The sequence below is a fragment of the Aythya marila genome, assembly GCF_965140915.1.
Source record: "Aythya marila genome assembly, chromosome: Z".
Classification (NCBI taxonomy): Eukaryota; Metazoa; Chordata; class Aves; order Anseriformes; family Anatidae; genus Aythya; species Aythya marila.
This window is the reverse complement of record NC_139080.1, coordinates 20,924,789-20,939,925: the sequence shown is the minus strand read 5'-3', so window position 1 is coordinate 20,939,925 and position 15,137 is coordinate 20,924,789. Positions and strand designations below refer to the sequence as shown.

General features: G+C 38.3%; 1 protein-coding gene across 3 annotated transcripts in view; it reads left to right on the top strand.

Annotated features, from left to right (window-relative positions):
- The window catches only part of ERCC8 (ERCC excision repair 8, CSA ubiquitin ligase complex subunit), a gene marked incomplete at its 5' end in the record, with an annotated part of 33,573 nt that overhangs the window by 11,845 nt on the left and 6,591 nt on the right, over positions 1 to 15,137 (top strand). For all 3 annotated transcript variants that reach the window (XM_082783563.1, XM_082783564.1, XM_082783565.1), the window contains 3 exons: positions 2,157 to 2,260; positions 3,619 to 3,743; positions 13,528 to 13,725. In XM_082783563.1, coding sequence (XP_082639689.1) covers positions 2,157 to 2,260; positions 3,619 to 3,743; positions 13,528 to 13,725 — 427 coding nt within the window. The remainder of the gene's footprint in view (positions 1 to 2,156; positions 2,261 to 3,618; positions 3,744 to 13,527; positions 13,726 to 15,137) is intronic.

The following is a 15,137-nucleotide window of genomic DNA, read 5'->3' as shown; positions in this document are numbered from 1 at the left end:
TGATTTTTCTGGCACTACTCAGTTTTTGAATGGCAAGTTTTTTTCTTTCGAATTATAGAGAGAAATGGCTGGTGTTGTTTGTTTTTTTTAAGCTGAGAGTGAAATCTGAATAATTCAATTACAGAATTCAAGTCTGTACAATTCATTTAAATGACAGGGTTACATGCCCTTGTTTTGTGCTGCTGTGCTTTTAGAAGGCTCAAAAGAGTTGGGAAAATTTTTGTGTGATTTTGCTTTAGCAAATGAAAAACTGTTGCCTTGTCTTTCCATCACACAAATAGTAGCGATTTTTGATATTTATTAAATATTGATTTGTTGACATCTGAAGCATTTTGCTTCAAAGTCATGCAACTATAAACTGCATCTACCTATCTTGTTATGTTGCCTTATGATAATTGCATGTTAAATATGTTTCTCCTGGCTTCATTTCTTGATTTACTACTATTATTGGACTACTGTTTCCTAATAACATAATGCAGTCTTTCTGCCTGCCAAGACAAATATGGATAAGACTTGTCAACACTGAAGTAATGAAAATACAGAGGAGAAACTGACCAGTACTGCTAAAATAAAAAGAGAATCTAGACTGATCATATTTATCCAATATAACAATTTTCCTAGGCAATTGTATGTTTGCCTATCATCACTTCAGGGAAGGAAAATATATTATGCTATATACTGTATATATATATTTATGTGACTTGCTTATGAAATATGTTTTAAAATTCTCTACATGATGCTGGGCACTTCTATAGTTCTTCCAGGAGACTGGAATGGTCAGAGAAGAGTTATTTTCTGGATGTTTTCCATTCTCTTCAGTTTCAGGCACTAGAGAAGATAAGCTCTTTCTTTCTCATTAGAAATGGTTTGAAAAGATTAGCCAATAGACACTGCATCATCAAAACTGGATGACAGGCTTTTGTAATAAGAAATCTCTTTATATGCCCTTGTCAAGAATATTTCAGTGAACTACCTGCAATTGGTTGCTCACTTTATGATAAGCTCAAACCTCAATGACCTCTATTTATGGTCCTACAATATCTGTTTGCAGCGGAGTAATGTGTTGCCTTATTCAGTTGGAATACCTCTTGGAAGCAAACAGAACCAGTCTAGTGGAGGGGAGCACAGAAGAGCTTGCTTTTACATTAAAAGAACTGAATATTAGCTTTGTCAGGTGCAGAAGAGATGTGGAATAATCTGACAGATGGTCGTTTTTGTTTTGATCAGTCAGTATATGTCTACTATATATGTTTTCACTATTAATGTGCAGATCTAACTTGAGAATGCACAGGAACAGGCATGTTTTACTTCAGGTAGATGATGGCTTATCTAAGAAGCAGTTTGGTTATACCATCCTTGCAGTTGTCTTTGTTTATCTGGGGTGCAAAGTGATCTATGTTTTTGGTTGTTTTAATCGAAGAGGATGGTTAAGTTGAGGGGAACTGCAAATCATTTTAGTGAACACATCTAAACACGTGCACTTAGTGCATGGAAAATGGCCTTTTCTATGAATTTTTCTCACATATACTTCGGAGTCTTGTGGTACACATGAAGCACACTAGTGGAGTGCTCAAATCAAGGTGCCAAACAAAGTGCACTGTCTGCAGTGTTGCTGTCTGAATCTGTGCAGGAACTTATGCAACAGTTAGCATAGTTGTTTTTTTTTGTTTTTTTTTTTTTGCTGGTAAAGATACAGTTAAACTTGTTTTTTCCCTCCTTGTGCCAGTGTGACAATGTAGACAGGCCCAGTACATTCTTACAGAAGCCAGCTGTCACGCTGTTTTTTCAGTCATTGTGCTGTATGATAACTGAGCATGTGACTTAGCCAGCCTACACGTAGGTAGCTTGTGTACCAGAGACACTATATTGCTGCAATAGCAAAAGCAGTTGCCTGAGTTCCCAGGCAACTGTTTCACTCTTAACTTGGGTGCTTAAAGGATACCAACTGTATTTATTAATTCATATAAACAAAAGTCTGAAGTCTGTCTTAAAATCTCTTCGTGAAATCCTATTGGCTTGAATGTGAGTGCATGATGAGTAGTTCAGAGTAGTTGTTGGACCAGGGTGAGTGCCAGGTGGGTTGGCTAAAGTCAGATATCGACCTGGGTGAAAGCATTTTCCCTAATGCATACATCAGTGAAGTTTGTTTTTCTTAGTGCTGACAGTAAAGTAAAATTATGGGATGTGAGGAGAGCATCTGGATGTCTAACTACGCTTGATCAGCACAATGGAGAAAAGACCAAAGCATCTTCTGAGGCAGGTAAAACAGACCATAACTGGTAGTAATCCATTTGTAACTAGCTTTCTTACATTTCCTACATGTTGAATACAAGGACAGTAATGGTCACCCAGCTGTTAACTACTGCATAACACATTCGACTGAATTTTTTAGGGTACATCTGTTAGAGAGACTGTGTTTGTGGTTGGGGTTATCGTTTAGAGACATCTCCTTGACAACAGTATTTTGTCTGTTCTAAATGATTTTTCCTTTAAAACGGGAAAACTTGACATCCATTTTATGAGCAGAAGAATTCATTGCTGATATAGATTAGGTTTCATAAAATTAACAATCACTTCATACCTTGTGAGCTGTTCCAGTGGTTAATTACCCTTTCTTAAATGCAAGACAAAACAAACAAAACCCACAAAAAGAACATTCCTTTTCCTATTTAAATTAATCTTGATTCCAATGCAAGCCACTAGAATATTTTGACTCAGATGTGGTGCTATAAAATCAATTATGTTACTTAATTATGTCCTATAGGGTATATAACAGGGTTTAGATTTATGATAGTATAATTTAGCTTCCTGTAAAATTAAATAACACTTCTTTCAGTACATTACATGGTGCCTAGTATCAATTTTTATTAGCTTACAACATTAACTTATTTGTATTGCTTCAGGTCACATTTCTATTCCTAAAAGCAAACTAAATTAAAGGGAAAGATTCAGTATCATAGATTATAGTTCATAAATTTAACTCTGTATCAACTTTGGACCAAAGATATTTAATTGTGGAAAGCCAAAAAATTACTTGAACAGTCTCTGCTCTGAGTTAAAAATACATAGTAAGTGGAATTAACTCACAAAGTAGAAACCGTATATTGTGGTTCTGAATAAAGGGATTTTTGTAGCATAATTCCTAGTGGTTAATATTGTTGGAAAACAGATATTGCTTTTTTATTCTTCTTAACCTAAGAGGTTACGAAGAATAAAATTGTGCACTGCTGTACAATGCAGACAGAGATACCGTATCTATTTCTCAGTGAGTTAATTTGTGGGCACCATAGCTGTGCTGTGGTAGAATGGAGCTGGATTTTAGCACTTTATCCTACTTAAGAATATGCAGTTTTGCCAGGTGAAATCAATGGAATGCATTTCTATTAAGCTATGAGCAATATTTGCAATGAACTGTTGTATATACCAGCTGTTTATTATTGTTTTTCTTTTAAATTAAGTGACCATGGAGAGAGTCATGCTTTTATAAACCAAGAGTTAAATTATTAATTTACTTATACATTACCATTTAAACAGTACTTTAAGTACCATACTTTTAAATGTGTATACAAAACAGAAATTCTTCTGTGGAAATCTGAACCAACTCTTTTTTCCTGACAGCAAATACAGCTCACAATGGGAGAGTTAATGGTTTATGCTATATGAGTGATGGGCTTCATCTGTTGACCATTGGTACAGATGATCGGATGAGACTCTGGAACAGCTCCACTGGAGAAAACACATTAGTAAGTTTTCAAGGATCTTCAGTTATAATTTTACTTACATTTGATTTTAAAAGATCACTTATTGCGCAACTGTCATTACAACTTCAGCTGTTTATTGATTTTCATAAAGGATATAGCTGCTTAATCACATTGAAGACTTTTTGAGCATTTTGTTTTCCAGAGTTCTCTTATTTTTGTTCATTAAAATTAAATATATATATAAATACAAATATAAATATATATATATATATATATATATATATATGAAGAAGCCTGGGTCTACTTGAAGATTGATCGTTTACTTGAAGTTCATTATTTGTAAGCATAGCTGAAAATGCTTCAGACAGTAATGAAAAACTTGACACACAGTGACTGTTTGTAGAATTTAGTTGCCATTGTACTATTTACAGGACACGTGTCCATATCAGAGTGTTTCACTAACTGACTGTCTGGCTTTCTTGCAGCTCTCCTTTATGTTTTTGTGGAATCTCTCCCGGGGAGTCTTAGAACATGTCAAAATTTTCTATCTCTCTGTATTTGCATTGCAACCAAACAGGAAGAAAATTTCCTCTGTTGCTCCAGTGCTTTCTATGGCCTGTTTTAATATAGGAGACAATTATATTTACTGATCTTAATATTTAAATTGAAAGAAAGACACAGTAATAGGTCAATTACCATGGGATTTTAGCTAGTCATGATAAGATGGTCTGTCATTGCTATCAGGAAAATAATTTTTATCTCTGTCTTAGAAATCTTTTCAAAGAATCACAGAAAGGTTTGGCTTAGAAGGGACCTTAAAGGTCACCCAGCTCCAACCCCCTGCCATGGGCAGGGACACCTCCCACCAGACCACATTGCCACACATCCAGTGTGGCATTGAGCGCTTCCAGGGATGGGGCATCCACAGCTTCTCTGGGCAACCTGTGCCAGTGCCTCACCACACTCTGAGTAACAAATTTCTTCTGAATATCTAATCTAAATCTTCCCTCTTTTAGTTTAGAGCTCTTGTGCAATTCCTATAGTCCTTCCAAAGAGTCTCTCCCCAACTTTCTTGCAGAACCCCTTTAGGTACTGGAAAGCCTCTCTAAGGTCTCCCCGGAGCCTTCTCTTCTCCAGGCTGAACAGTCCCAACTCCCTCAACCTCTACCTCATAGGAGAGCCACTCCAGCCCTCTCATTCATCCTTGTGGCCCTCCTCCAGGCTCGCTCCAATAGGTCCATGTCCTTCTTACATGGACCTAGAGCTGAATGTAGTGCTTCAGGCGGGGTCTCACAAAAGCAGATCAGAGGGGGACAATCACCTCCCTCCACCTGCTGACTGCACTCCTTTTGATGCAGACCAGGACAGGTGGCTTTCTGGGCTGCAGGCTCACATTGCCCACTCACGGTGAATTTTTCATCAACTGACACCCCTAAATGCTCCTCTGGGCTGCTGTCAGCTAATTCTCTGCTCAGCCTGTATTTGTGCTTGCGATTGCCCCAGCCAGGTGCGTGACCTTGTTGAACTTCATGAGGTTCACACAGACCCACCTTTTATGCCTGTCAGTTTTAATTCTGCTGCTTAGTTTCAGAACAGAGCAAAAAACATTCCCTGTAGGCATTTAAATGAAAGCACTTTTCTATCCCCATGCTACCCATATTTGCCAACTTGTTTTCAGTACTTTATATACAAACATCTTTCTGTCTTCAAATCACCATTACCAAAGTAGATAATACAGTTTGTTCACTCTACTACGACCAGCTGGGTCACTGTTTCTTGTTTTTCTGTGCCTGTTAGTTCATTGACTTGTTTCATTGGCTGTTCTACTTTTTTTTTTTTTTTTTTTTTTTTTTTTGGCATTGAATAGCATGATCCTATCTTGTTATCTAAGGTCCAGATTTATTTTGCTCAGTTTTCTTTATTCTCATACCCTATCTAGAGGTATTCTTAAAATGATTTTAAGACACCAGCAGACAAATGCATGTGAAGGTAATGTGCTCATACCACAGTCCTTTTATTTCCCCTGCTAGCTAGTCCTTTTGAACTTTTTTTTTCCCCTTCTCCTTGTTAATGCCACCTTCACCCTTCTCTTTGGCTAGACATAGAAATATATAAAGAAGCCTGCACTAACAGCAGGTGACTATATTGAATCTGCCACCACACTGGGGGAAAATGTACGCAAAAAATAACCTCCGTATGCTTGTATGGCTCCGTTTTTTCTACACCTCTCCACCCAAATTCGTATATATGCTTCCTCTCCCCTGATGTCCCAGTTTATTATTCCTGATTATAGCAGGAATTTTTATTGACAAATAAAGGTTTTGGTGGATACCTGACTTTTATGAAGAGACAAAGAACCATACACCAGCAGATATGAAACATGAGTACTTCTCCGTAAACTAGCTTTAAATACTTGATAACTATATGAAGTTTGGTTTTTACTCTTGGGGGGTTGAATATGCAAGTAGGATTAAGTGCAAATGCTAGAAGCAAATACAAATACATTTCAGGTGTCCTCCCAAATTTCTCAAATCATTAGTATAGAATGCTTATGGACCCTTTTCCCTAAAAGTTGGCTACTTCATTTTTTGTTGTTGTTTTCACTGGGAGGATTTTTTTTTTTTTAGCTGGAATACTTAAGCTAGAAGATTCTGACTTTGAGACAGATCTCAAAGTGGCTGCTGTCATTTGGTTGTTTCAATCCAGAGAGTCCACAGAACAGCTTGAGTTTGGAGTGACCTTAAAGATTACGTAGTTCCAATGCCCCCACCATGGGCAGGGATGCCAACCACTAGATTAAGGCCTCGTCCAACCTGGCCTTGAACACCTCCAGGGATGGGGCATACAGAACTTCTCTTCGCAACTTGTTCCAGTGCCGTGCTGTCCTCTGAGTGAAGAATTTCCTTCTAAAATCTCATGTAAGCCTTTCCTCTGTTAGTTTAAAACCATTCCCCTTGTCCTGTCATTATCTGCTCAAGCAAAAAGTCATTCTCCATCTCTCTTACGAGCCCCCTTTAAGTATTGAAAAAGTTGCAATGAGGTCACCCCAGAGCTTCTCTTCTCCAGGCTGAACAGCCCCAGCTCCCTCAGCCTGTCTTCGTAGGAGAGGTGCTCCAGCACTCTGATCATCCTCATGGCCCTCCTTTGGACCCACTCTAACAGGTCCATGTCCTTCTAGTGCTCGGGGCCCCAGACCTGGACGCAGCACTCCAAGTGGAGCCTCATGAAGGGAAGAGTAGAAGGGGACAATCCGTTCCCTCCATCTGCTGTTCACACCTATTTTGATGCAGCCAAGGATGCAGTTGGCCTTCTGGGCTGCAAGCACACACTGCTGGCTCATGTCAGGCTTTTCATCCACCAGAGCCTCCATGTCGTTCTCTGCAGAGCTGCTCTCAATGAGTTCTTTCCTCAGTCTGTGCTCATGTCTGGGATTTCCACAACCCAGGTGCAGCACCTTGCACTTGAACTTGTTGAACCTTATAAAGTTCATGTAGGCCCACTTTTCTAGCTTGTCCAGGTCCCTTTGGGTAGCATCCCTTCCTTCAATGGTATCAGCTGCACCACTCATCTTGGTTGTCATCCGAAAACTTGCTGAGGGTGCACTCAATTCCACTGTCTATGTCACTTATAAAGATATTAAACAGTACCAGTCCCACTGGACAGACCCCCCTGAAGAGTCTCAGTGGAGAGAGCCAAGGACCAAGAGTCCTGAGTTATAATTTCTTGTTTTGGTTATTTTTATTTATTATTATTATTATTATTATTATTATTAGAATGCCAACTGATTTATGTTTTCAACTCTTCTATTGAAAATTTTAGTGTATTTTTATGTGGATAGTCTACAGAAATGCAAATGACTAATATCAATTTAAACATTGAAAAAAGCACTTTAGTTCTAACATTTAGGTATGAACAACAAAGAGATATTGTACCTACTATTCTTTTTCCTTTTTGTGAATTAAATACAGTAAAAATTGTGCAGCTTTTTTTTTAACTTCCTTCAATTAGTAAGATAGAAGAAGAAACTAAGATGTGAATATTATAAGAAAAAATACTGAGAAATGTTACAACGAATACGGTTTAAGGTGTGATTCTTGGGTGGTCCTGTGTGGAGCCAGGAGCTGGACCTGATGATCCTTGTGTGTCCTGTCCAAATCAGGATATTCTGATTCAGTGTTTCTTCCTAGCCCATCTTTCCACATAAGATTGATTAACTGCTTGAGGAAATTGAAACAATTACATCCAAAGTAGCAAGTGAGTTTCAGCTGTAATTTCATTATAATTAAGCTGATGAAATGCATAATTGCTGTTTCAAGGAATAAGACAGCAGATATATATGTAGTGTGTATATATATATATATATATATATACACATATATATATACTACATATATGTAGTGTGTGTGTGTGTATATATATATACTACATATATATATATATGCACTACATATATACACTGCTCTTACATATGTAAAAACCGCACTTCTCCCCTATCACACACTTTAACTCGCATGCCTTTGCACCATATAGCACCCATACACCTATTGTGACCTTTCAGTGAGCTCCTTAGAAATAACTGATTATTAATCTGTAGTTTGAGCTGTCTTTGATTTGGTTCCTTATGCGGTTGGGCAAGTGCCAGCTCTGGTATGAGGTGACACTGCAGTTTTAATGCAAAGCATGCTTTTCCTCTGTGTTGAAAGATTTTTTTTTATGATTGACCATTCTTAATATACTCTGCCGGAGTTAGTCTAACAGAAAGCATTTCAAGAAGTTTGCACAAGAAACAAGCTGCCAGTGCCACTGTAGGATGCTCACATCCCAGTCCATTAACTGCACTATTCTACAGAGTGGAGGCATGGAAGTAAAACAAACTGTGCTCGCAGTGCTGAGAAAAATATAGCAATTTGGGATCCCCTTGTGGAAGTGATACTGTAGCTTTCCTGTAGAAGACAACATGATGTTCTTCCCTCACTGCCCTAATATATGTGGTTAGTGCCTTTATACTTACATTGGGGATATTAAGCCAATTAAAACTGTGCACGCAACAAATGCATCATCTGTTTTCGCTGACTGCAGTCATTCCACAGCTACATGACAACACAAAGACTTCAAAAGTCTGATCAAAATAAAAATTAAACTGTGAGGATCGAGGAGAACGTACCCTATCAATTAATTTTAATTAAATACTATATAGTTATTTTTGCAGCAGAATTTCAAACTGTGGCACAGATACACTTATTTAGCTGGTATGTAATAACAGCACTGAAACTATAATTCTTTTTTAAGGTTAGTTATTTCAAAGAAGAGACCATTTTGCACAGCAGTTTTTCAGTACTTGTGGTAATCAACAAACATCACAAGCTGTTCAGACAAAAATACTGAGTAGATGACAGAGAATAAACATTGTAACTGGAAAAAGTGAAAGGTGGTTTGGACATTACAAGAGATAATTAACAGTTTTCCTTTACAGTTATAAACTCAGAGTATAGGGACTTCTTGACAAGATTTGTTGGTTTGCATTATAAACCAGTAATAGCACTTAGCATCTCTTCTTTCCTTTTAAGATAAGACCCCTATGATGAATCACTCAGTAAAACATTGACATAAAACAAACTAAAGACTTGTTATTTGTTGCCACGGAAAAAGGTGTAAGTTCTAAAATGCAATTATTCAGCATCCCATCCTTATTAAGCAATCCACTGGGCACAAAAGAGAATTAAGATGCTGAAGAATGTGTGCAAAGAAGAAAATCTGCATCAAAAGTTTAAGCTGCTTCATATAATGCTTAACAACTCTTCACAATGGTTTTCTGAAGTCTATACCTCAGTGATAGATACATCGTCTTTTTCCTTCAAATTTGAACATTCCTCCATCAAAAGATACAGAAATTAATCCATGCATGTGAAAATTTTGAGCAATCAGACTAACTTGGGGCCTACTGGATTGTTTCTGCTAGTAAAAGAAGTTAGTGTTGGAATTGTTCACATCTTGTGTGCATCCTTTTTTGCAAAATGTAATACAGAGCACTGATTCACTGAAAATAGGAATAATCAAATAGGAGGCAGATTTTTGTTTCTTTCATTGCTCAAAGAACAAAAACAATTTTTATGATCTTAATTCAGTTCTTGTTTTGGCAACGTTCTTTCTTTTCCATTGCATCTCTACCAACAGGAGTGTTTACACCACGTATATCCAGATTTTTTTTCTTCCTAGCCTTTACTCCTCCCTTTTATTGTACATGCCTTTGCTATGAGTAGTGTTGTGACTTGGGAATTGTGGCTCTTACAGCTGACATGTTATGAAAAGGACTTTAATTGCTTTTTATAGGCACAGTAATATGCCTCTTAAAAGTGCTAGCATTAACAAGGCTTAACACAGTCAGTGTTTACAGACACTATCTTTACAAAATGAGCAATAGTATCCACAAGGGACATAATGTAATACCCATATCTCATGAAAATATTCTTTCAATATAAAAAGAAAAACAACAACCTATCTGTTTGCTAATAGAACTGTGTCTTTCTACACACTTCTATGATGAGAGAGATTTTTCTCTAGACTCCTTTTTACTAAATTTTTTCTTACATAAGTGCTCTTAGATATGAACACACTTTATTTAACCTTACAGCAACAAGTAGTCTCCCTCCTTGCCTGGCTCATCCTGACTGATCCTTTTATTTGCCTCAAATGTATGAAGGCAATCAACATGGTACGGATCAAGAACCTGGCAAGGAAAGACATCTGCTTTAGAATATTTACCTGACAACCTTTACAAATGCGTTAGCTTATTGTTGAAAGATTTCACACAGAGGATTTTTTTTTCACTAAAAGCCATGGAAATGAGATAGAGAGCTTTAAAATTAACCCAGGGAGCTTTATTAACAGTGCATATACAAGTAGGTGTGCATTTTTGTCAAAGAGCAATGGTTACAGGAAGGTATTATTTGAAAATAAAATTTATATAATGCTATGTAGTACTGTGAATTTGTATAATGTCTTAAAATATTGTAACTTTTATTAGACTATTTCTTTTAAATCATGAAATATTTTGTGAATCTCAGGCATTCATAATTGATTTCCCCCTCTACTTAAAAAAATATATACGTTTTATTTGTCAAAATTATAATAGTCTTGATTAAGTTTATTTAGGTGTAAGCTATACTGTTGTGATGGTTTCATGCTGATGGCTAACTAAGCTCTGGCATGCAGATCTCTCACTTCCATTCCTCAGAGGAAGAGGGAGAAAACATGATGAAAAGAGGATCATCGCTTGAGATAAGGACAAAGAGATTACTCACCAATTATTGTCACAGGCAAAACAGACTTGCATAGGGAGATTAACATAATTTATTGCCTATCACTAGCAGACTAGAGCAGTGAGAAAATAAAAGCAAATTAAACCACCTTCTCTCCATCTACCCTCTTCTCCCTCCTCCCCCCAAGCAGTACAGGGAAACAGGGAATGGGGGCTGCGGTCAGTCCCTGATGCTTCGTCTCCTCCACTCCTTCTTGGTCCCTCTCTGCTTCTGCTCCCCATGGGGTCCCTCCCATGGATGCTGTCCTTCCCAAAATGAGCCTGCGGGGGCTGCCCACAGGCAGCAGCTCTTCAAGCACTGCTCCCACACGGCTCTGTCCCACGGGGTCCATCCATCCCCCAGGAGCAAACTGCTCCAGCACGGGTCCCCCACGGGTGGGGGCAGCTCCCCCCAGTCCCCCTGCTCCTGCGTGGGCTCCTCTCCACGGGCTGCAGCTCCGGCCCGGGGCCTGCTCCTGCGGGGGCTCTCCATGGGCCGCAGCCTCCTCCAGGCCACATCCACCTGCTCCACCAGGGGCTTCTGCACGGGCTGCAGCGTGGAGATCTGCTCCATGTGGGACCCATGGGCTGCAGGGGGACAGCCTGCTGCACTCACCTGGAGGCTGCAGAGCTGCTTCTTACTCCTCTCTCTGAGCTGCTGTTGCACAGCAATTGTTTTTTTCCCCTTTCTTCAAGCTGCTCTCTCAGAGGCCCAACCAGTGCTGCTCCCTCGCTCAGCTCTAGCCAGTGGCAGGTCCCTTTTGGAGCCAGCTGGAGCTGGCTCTGCTCTGACATGGCGTAGCTGCTGGGCTCTGCTCACAGAGGCCACCCCTGCAACACCCCTGCTACCAAAACCTTGCCACGTAAGCCCAGTACAGCTCTTCTTGTAAATATGCTTCTGTATTTTTTCATGAATTACTTCTGATGTATTATAGAGGTCCTACTTAGACTGATGTTTCCAGCTAGAGTGTTCCCAGTTTGGAAACAATGCCTTTAACCTTCAGGAGCTTTTTATCTGTATAAGACTTACCAAGAGCTTGAATGTATAGATGCTAATAAGCTATTCTTTTTAATACTACTTTCATTCTCAAGGCACTTCACACAACTCCTAAGCCAGGGTCTCAGAAATGTGGCATTTGTTCCCAGCCCAGCTGTTCTTACAGTGAACAATACTGAATTTCTTAGTGGTGAACTCCAAGTTTTAGCTGCTGATAGAAGACAGGCATTTTTAATGGAATAGTGTGGTTTGGATTGGAAGGGACCTTAACGATTGTCTTATTCCAATGCCTCTGCCATGGGCAGGGACATTTTTATATGGTCAGGGAATTTTTGTTTGACATTCTTAACTAATACATAATATTTTAACAAATTATTAAGTGCTTTACTATTGGCTTTGGCGTCCTTTACCAATGCCATCCTTCTGCTTGCGCTTCAGTTGTTTTCATACTCCTTATTATCTTCTGTCATTCCTTGCTAACTCATGAGGGAGAGATGCAGAATCTCGGTGTTGCAGATGCTTTTCCCCTGTTCTTTCTTCCTAGAGCAAAGGATGACTTGCTGAGAAACTCTTGAGAGCTAGTTCTTGCATTGGCTAGACTGACATTTCTGTTCTTTGCTATCCTACTGGTGCATAAACTTCAGAAGTTTAGTTCTCTGCAGCACTGGGTGACTGATAAACAAAGGGTATTTACAGAGTGAGAAAGTAATGGTAGGTCAGTTTTTCTTCAGTCTGTGGACAAAAGTCTTGCAGAAAACTGGTGGGATTTTAAATATCTTTCTGACATGAATGCACTCAATAAAAGCTAGGCTGAAACCACTAACCACCTTTACATTTCCTGCTGAAATTGTAAATAAAACCCTGTGGCTTGACCTACACCCACTACCAACTAGAAAAACATGGTTACCTTCTTCCTTCTGTTCCTATTTGAAAATTAATACTTAGATGTGATGTATCAATGTTTTTTTTTTGTGCACTTGGCATATTGTAAGGAGAACTTGCTGTGACAAGGTAATTGCTGTTTCTTTAAAGCTTTAAATGTTAAATATCCAATTGTTGGAACCTAAAATAATATGTCTTATAACTGTATAGTGTTGTGTGTAATGAGTTCTTTTAATGGTTTCAATATTTGAGAGAAAGAAATTATGTTGGATCATCTAGGAGTATGTTTAAGGAGGTAATTCCTGAACCAGTTCTGATTTCACTGGTAGTTTAGGTGCTCAGTGTAGATCTAGCGTGTAACAACCTACGCAAATTTTATTTCCAAGTGTGAAACTGCTGGTTCTTAGGCATATCTGTCTTTCCCTTCCTTGAAGTTAATGCTAAGGAGAGAGTGAACATTAATAAACAGGACGAAATTATTCTCTTGATACACATCAGTAACTGGGAATCTCAAGAGCTGAGTTAGCACTGTGAAGTTTACTTAATGAATTTTATTGGATATCAATGAAGAAATAAAATAGACCTTTTTATGCAAAGTTATCTCCTGTCATTTTAATTAATAGCTAACTACATCATCTTTTATTTTGCAGGTGAACTATGGTAAAGTCCGCAATGAAAGTAGAAAAGGACTCAAATTCGCCGTCTCTTGTGGCTGTAGTCCAGAGTTTGCCTTTGTACCATGTGGTAGTACCATTGCTGTTTATACAGTTTTCTCAGGAGAACTGGTAACTATGCTTAGAGGACATTATAATAATGTTGGCTGCTGTGTATTTCAACCTAACTTTCAGGTAAGTAAAGTATTGGAGACAACCTGGAATATTTATGCAGATTAACAAACCATATGCAGAAAAAGAAACATTTTCAGGGAAGAGCTTTAATCAGAAAACTTGACTAAACAGGGAGTTTGGTGGCCTTTGTGTTGACTGAAAAAAGGTTTGGTCAAGTTCCTGTGATGGCCCTTTATATGTTGGGTTCCATCCACTATTCATTTCTTCTAACATAGGTAACTTTTCCATATACCTATAATAATTTTTGACAATATATTGCTATTAATACATGATGTACGTTACGACGTTTTCCTGTTTTCTGTAAGAGTGAAGAGGAGGTATTTGCCTTTCCCTGAAATACCTAAGAATACTCACAGTAAGAAAGAACATGTAGTTCATTGAGGTGAAGTGCGTTAGTATTGCTTGCAGTACTGAGAAACCTCTCAAGTTTTTGGCTAATATAATCTGGTTCAGATGTCTGTAGCTATACCCGTCACTGGATCTATGAACAGTTTGAATAAAGTCATTGAGCCTCGATAAGCTCGATAAGCTTCTTAAATTAATCTGAAAATGTTTCATCTAAGAGACAGCGTAGCATTACAGGGATTTGTGGCCCTGCCAAACTTTTTATTTTCTTTCACACTTTCCCTTTCCTCCTGTGGTATATTTTTCTCTCATTATTAAAGATTTAAGAATAACAAAGACCAATTTGTCATATGATATTTTACAACATATTGTGCTTATGGTGGTGTGGCAAGAGCAGAGTAAAGGTTAGCATGGATTTTAAGTTCATTGTACACTTGCCTTTAGGTGTTGAGGATTGTGCCTAATGTTCCAGCTGCACCTTTCTAGTCTTTCCATTCTATAATATCAGGCAGAAATATTTTAGTCAAGAAAGGCCTAGTGGTACTTTTTGTGACCTCTTATAAAACACATCAGAATTTAATCTGGTAGCTCTCACTTTGAGTCCTGTAACTTTGATTTAAACAGTTTCCCTGCCACTGAGATAGACGTCACAGAAAGTTTTGAACAACTTACAGAGAGGAATCGATATAGCCAGGGCTTTATTAGACCTGGTAAGACATTGTGGAATGTCAGGTAGTGGATCCACTGAAAGGTGGAATGTTCATGTAGTATCTAAGATACAGCTTTTCTGGATTTAGTTTCTGTTTATTAATTTTTTTTTACTGTCCTTGACTAAAGTAAAAAGCCCTTTGTCTTTAAATAGTTTCCAAATGAAAATGATTGTGTGCTTATATAAAGTCATTGTTGGTATTCTTTTTAATAAGCTGAAGAGATGAGACTTAAATCTCAATGTAAATCACGTTTCCCAGCCTGGAAATGCATCTTTCTGTGTTGTGCTTCCCTTTCAAGATCCTTAGAAAACAATCACTCGTGATTAGTGAGTATGTGTGCATCCACCCATGAGCTCC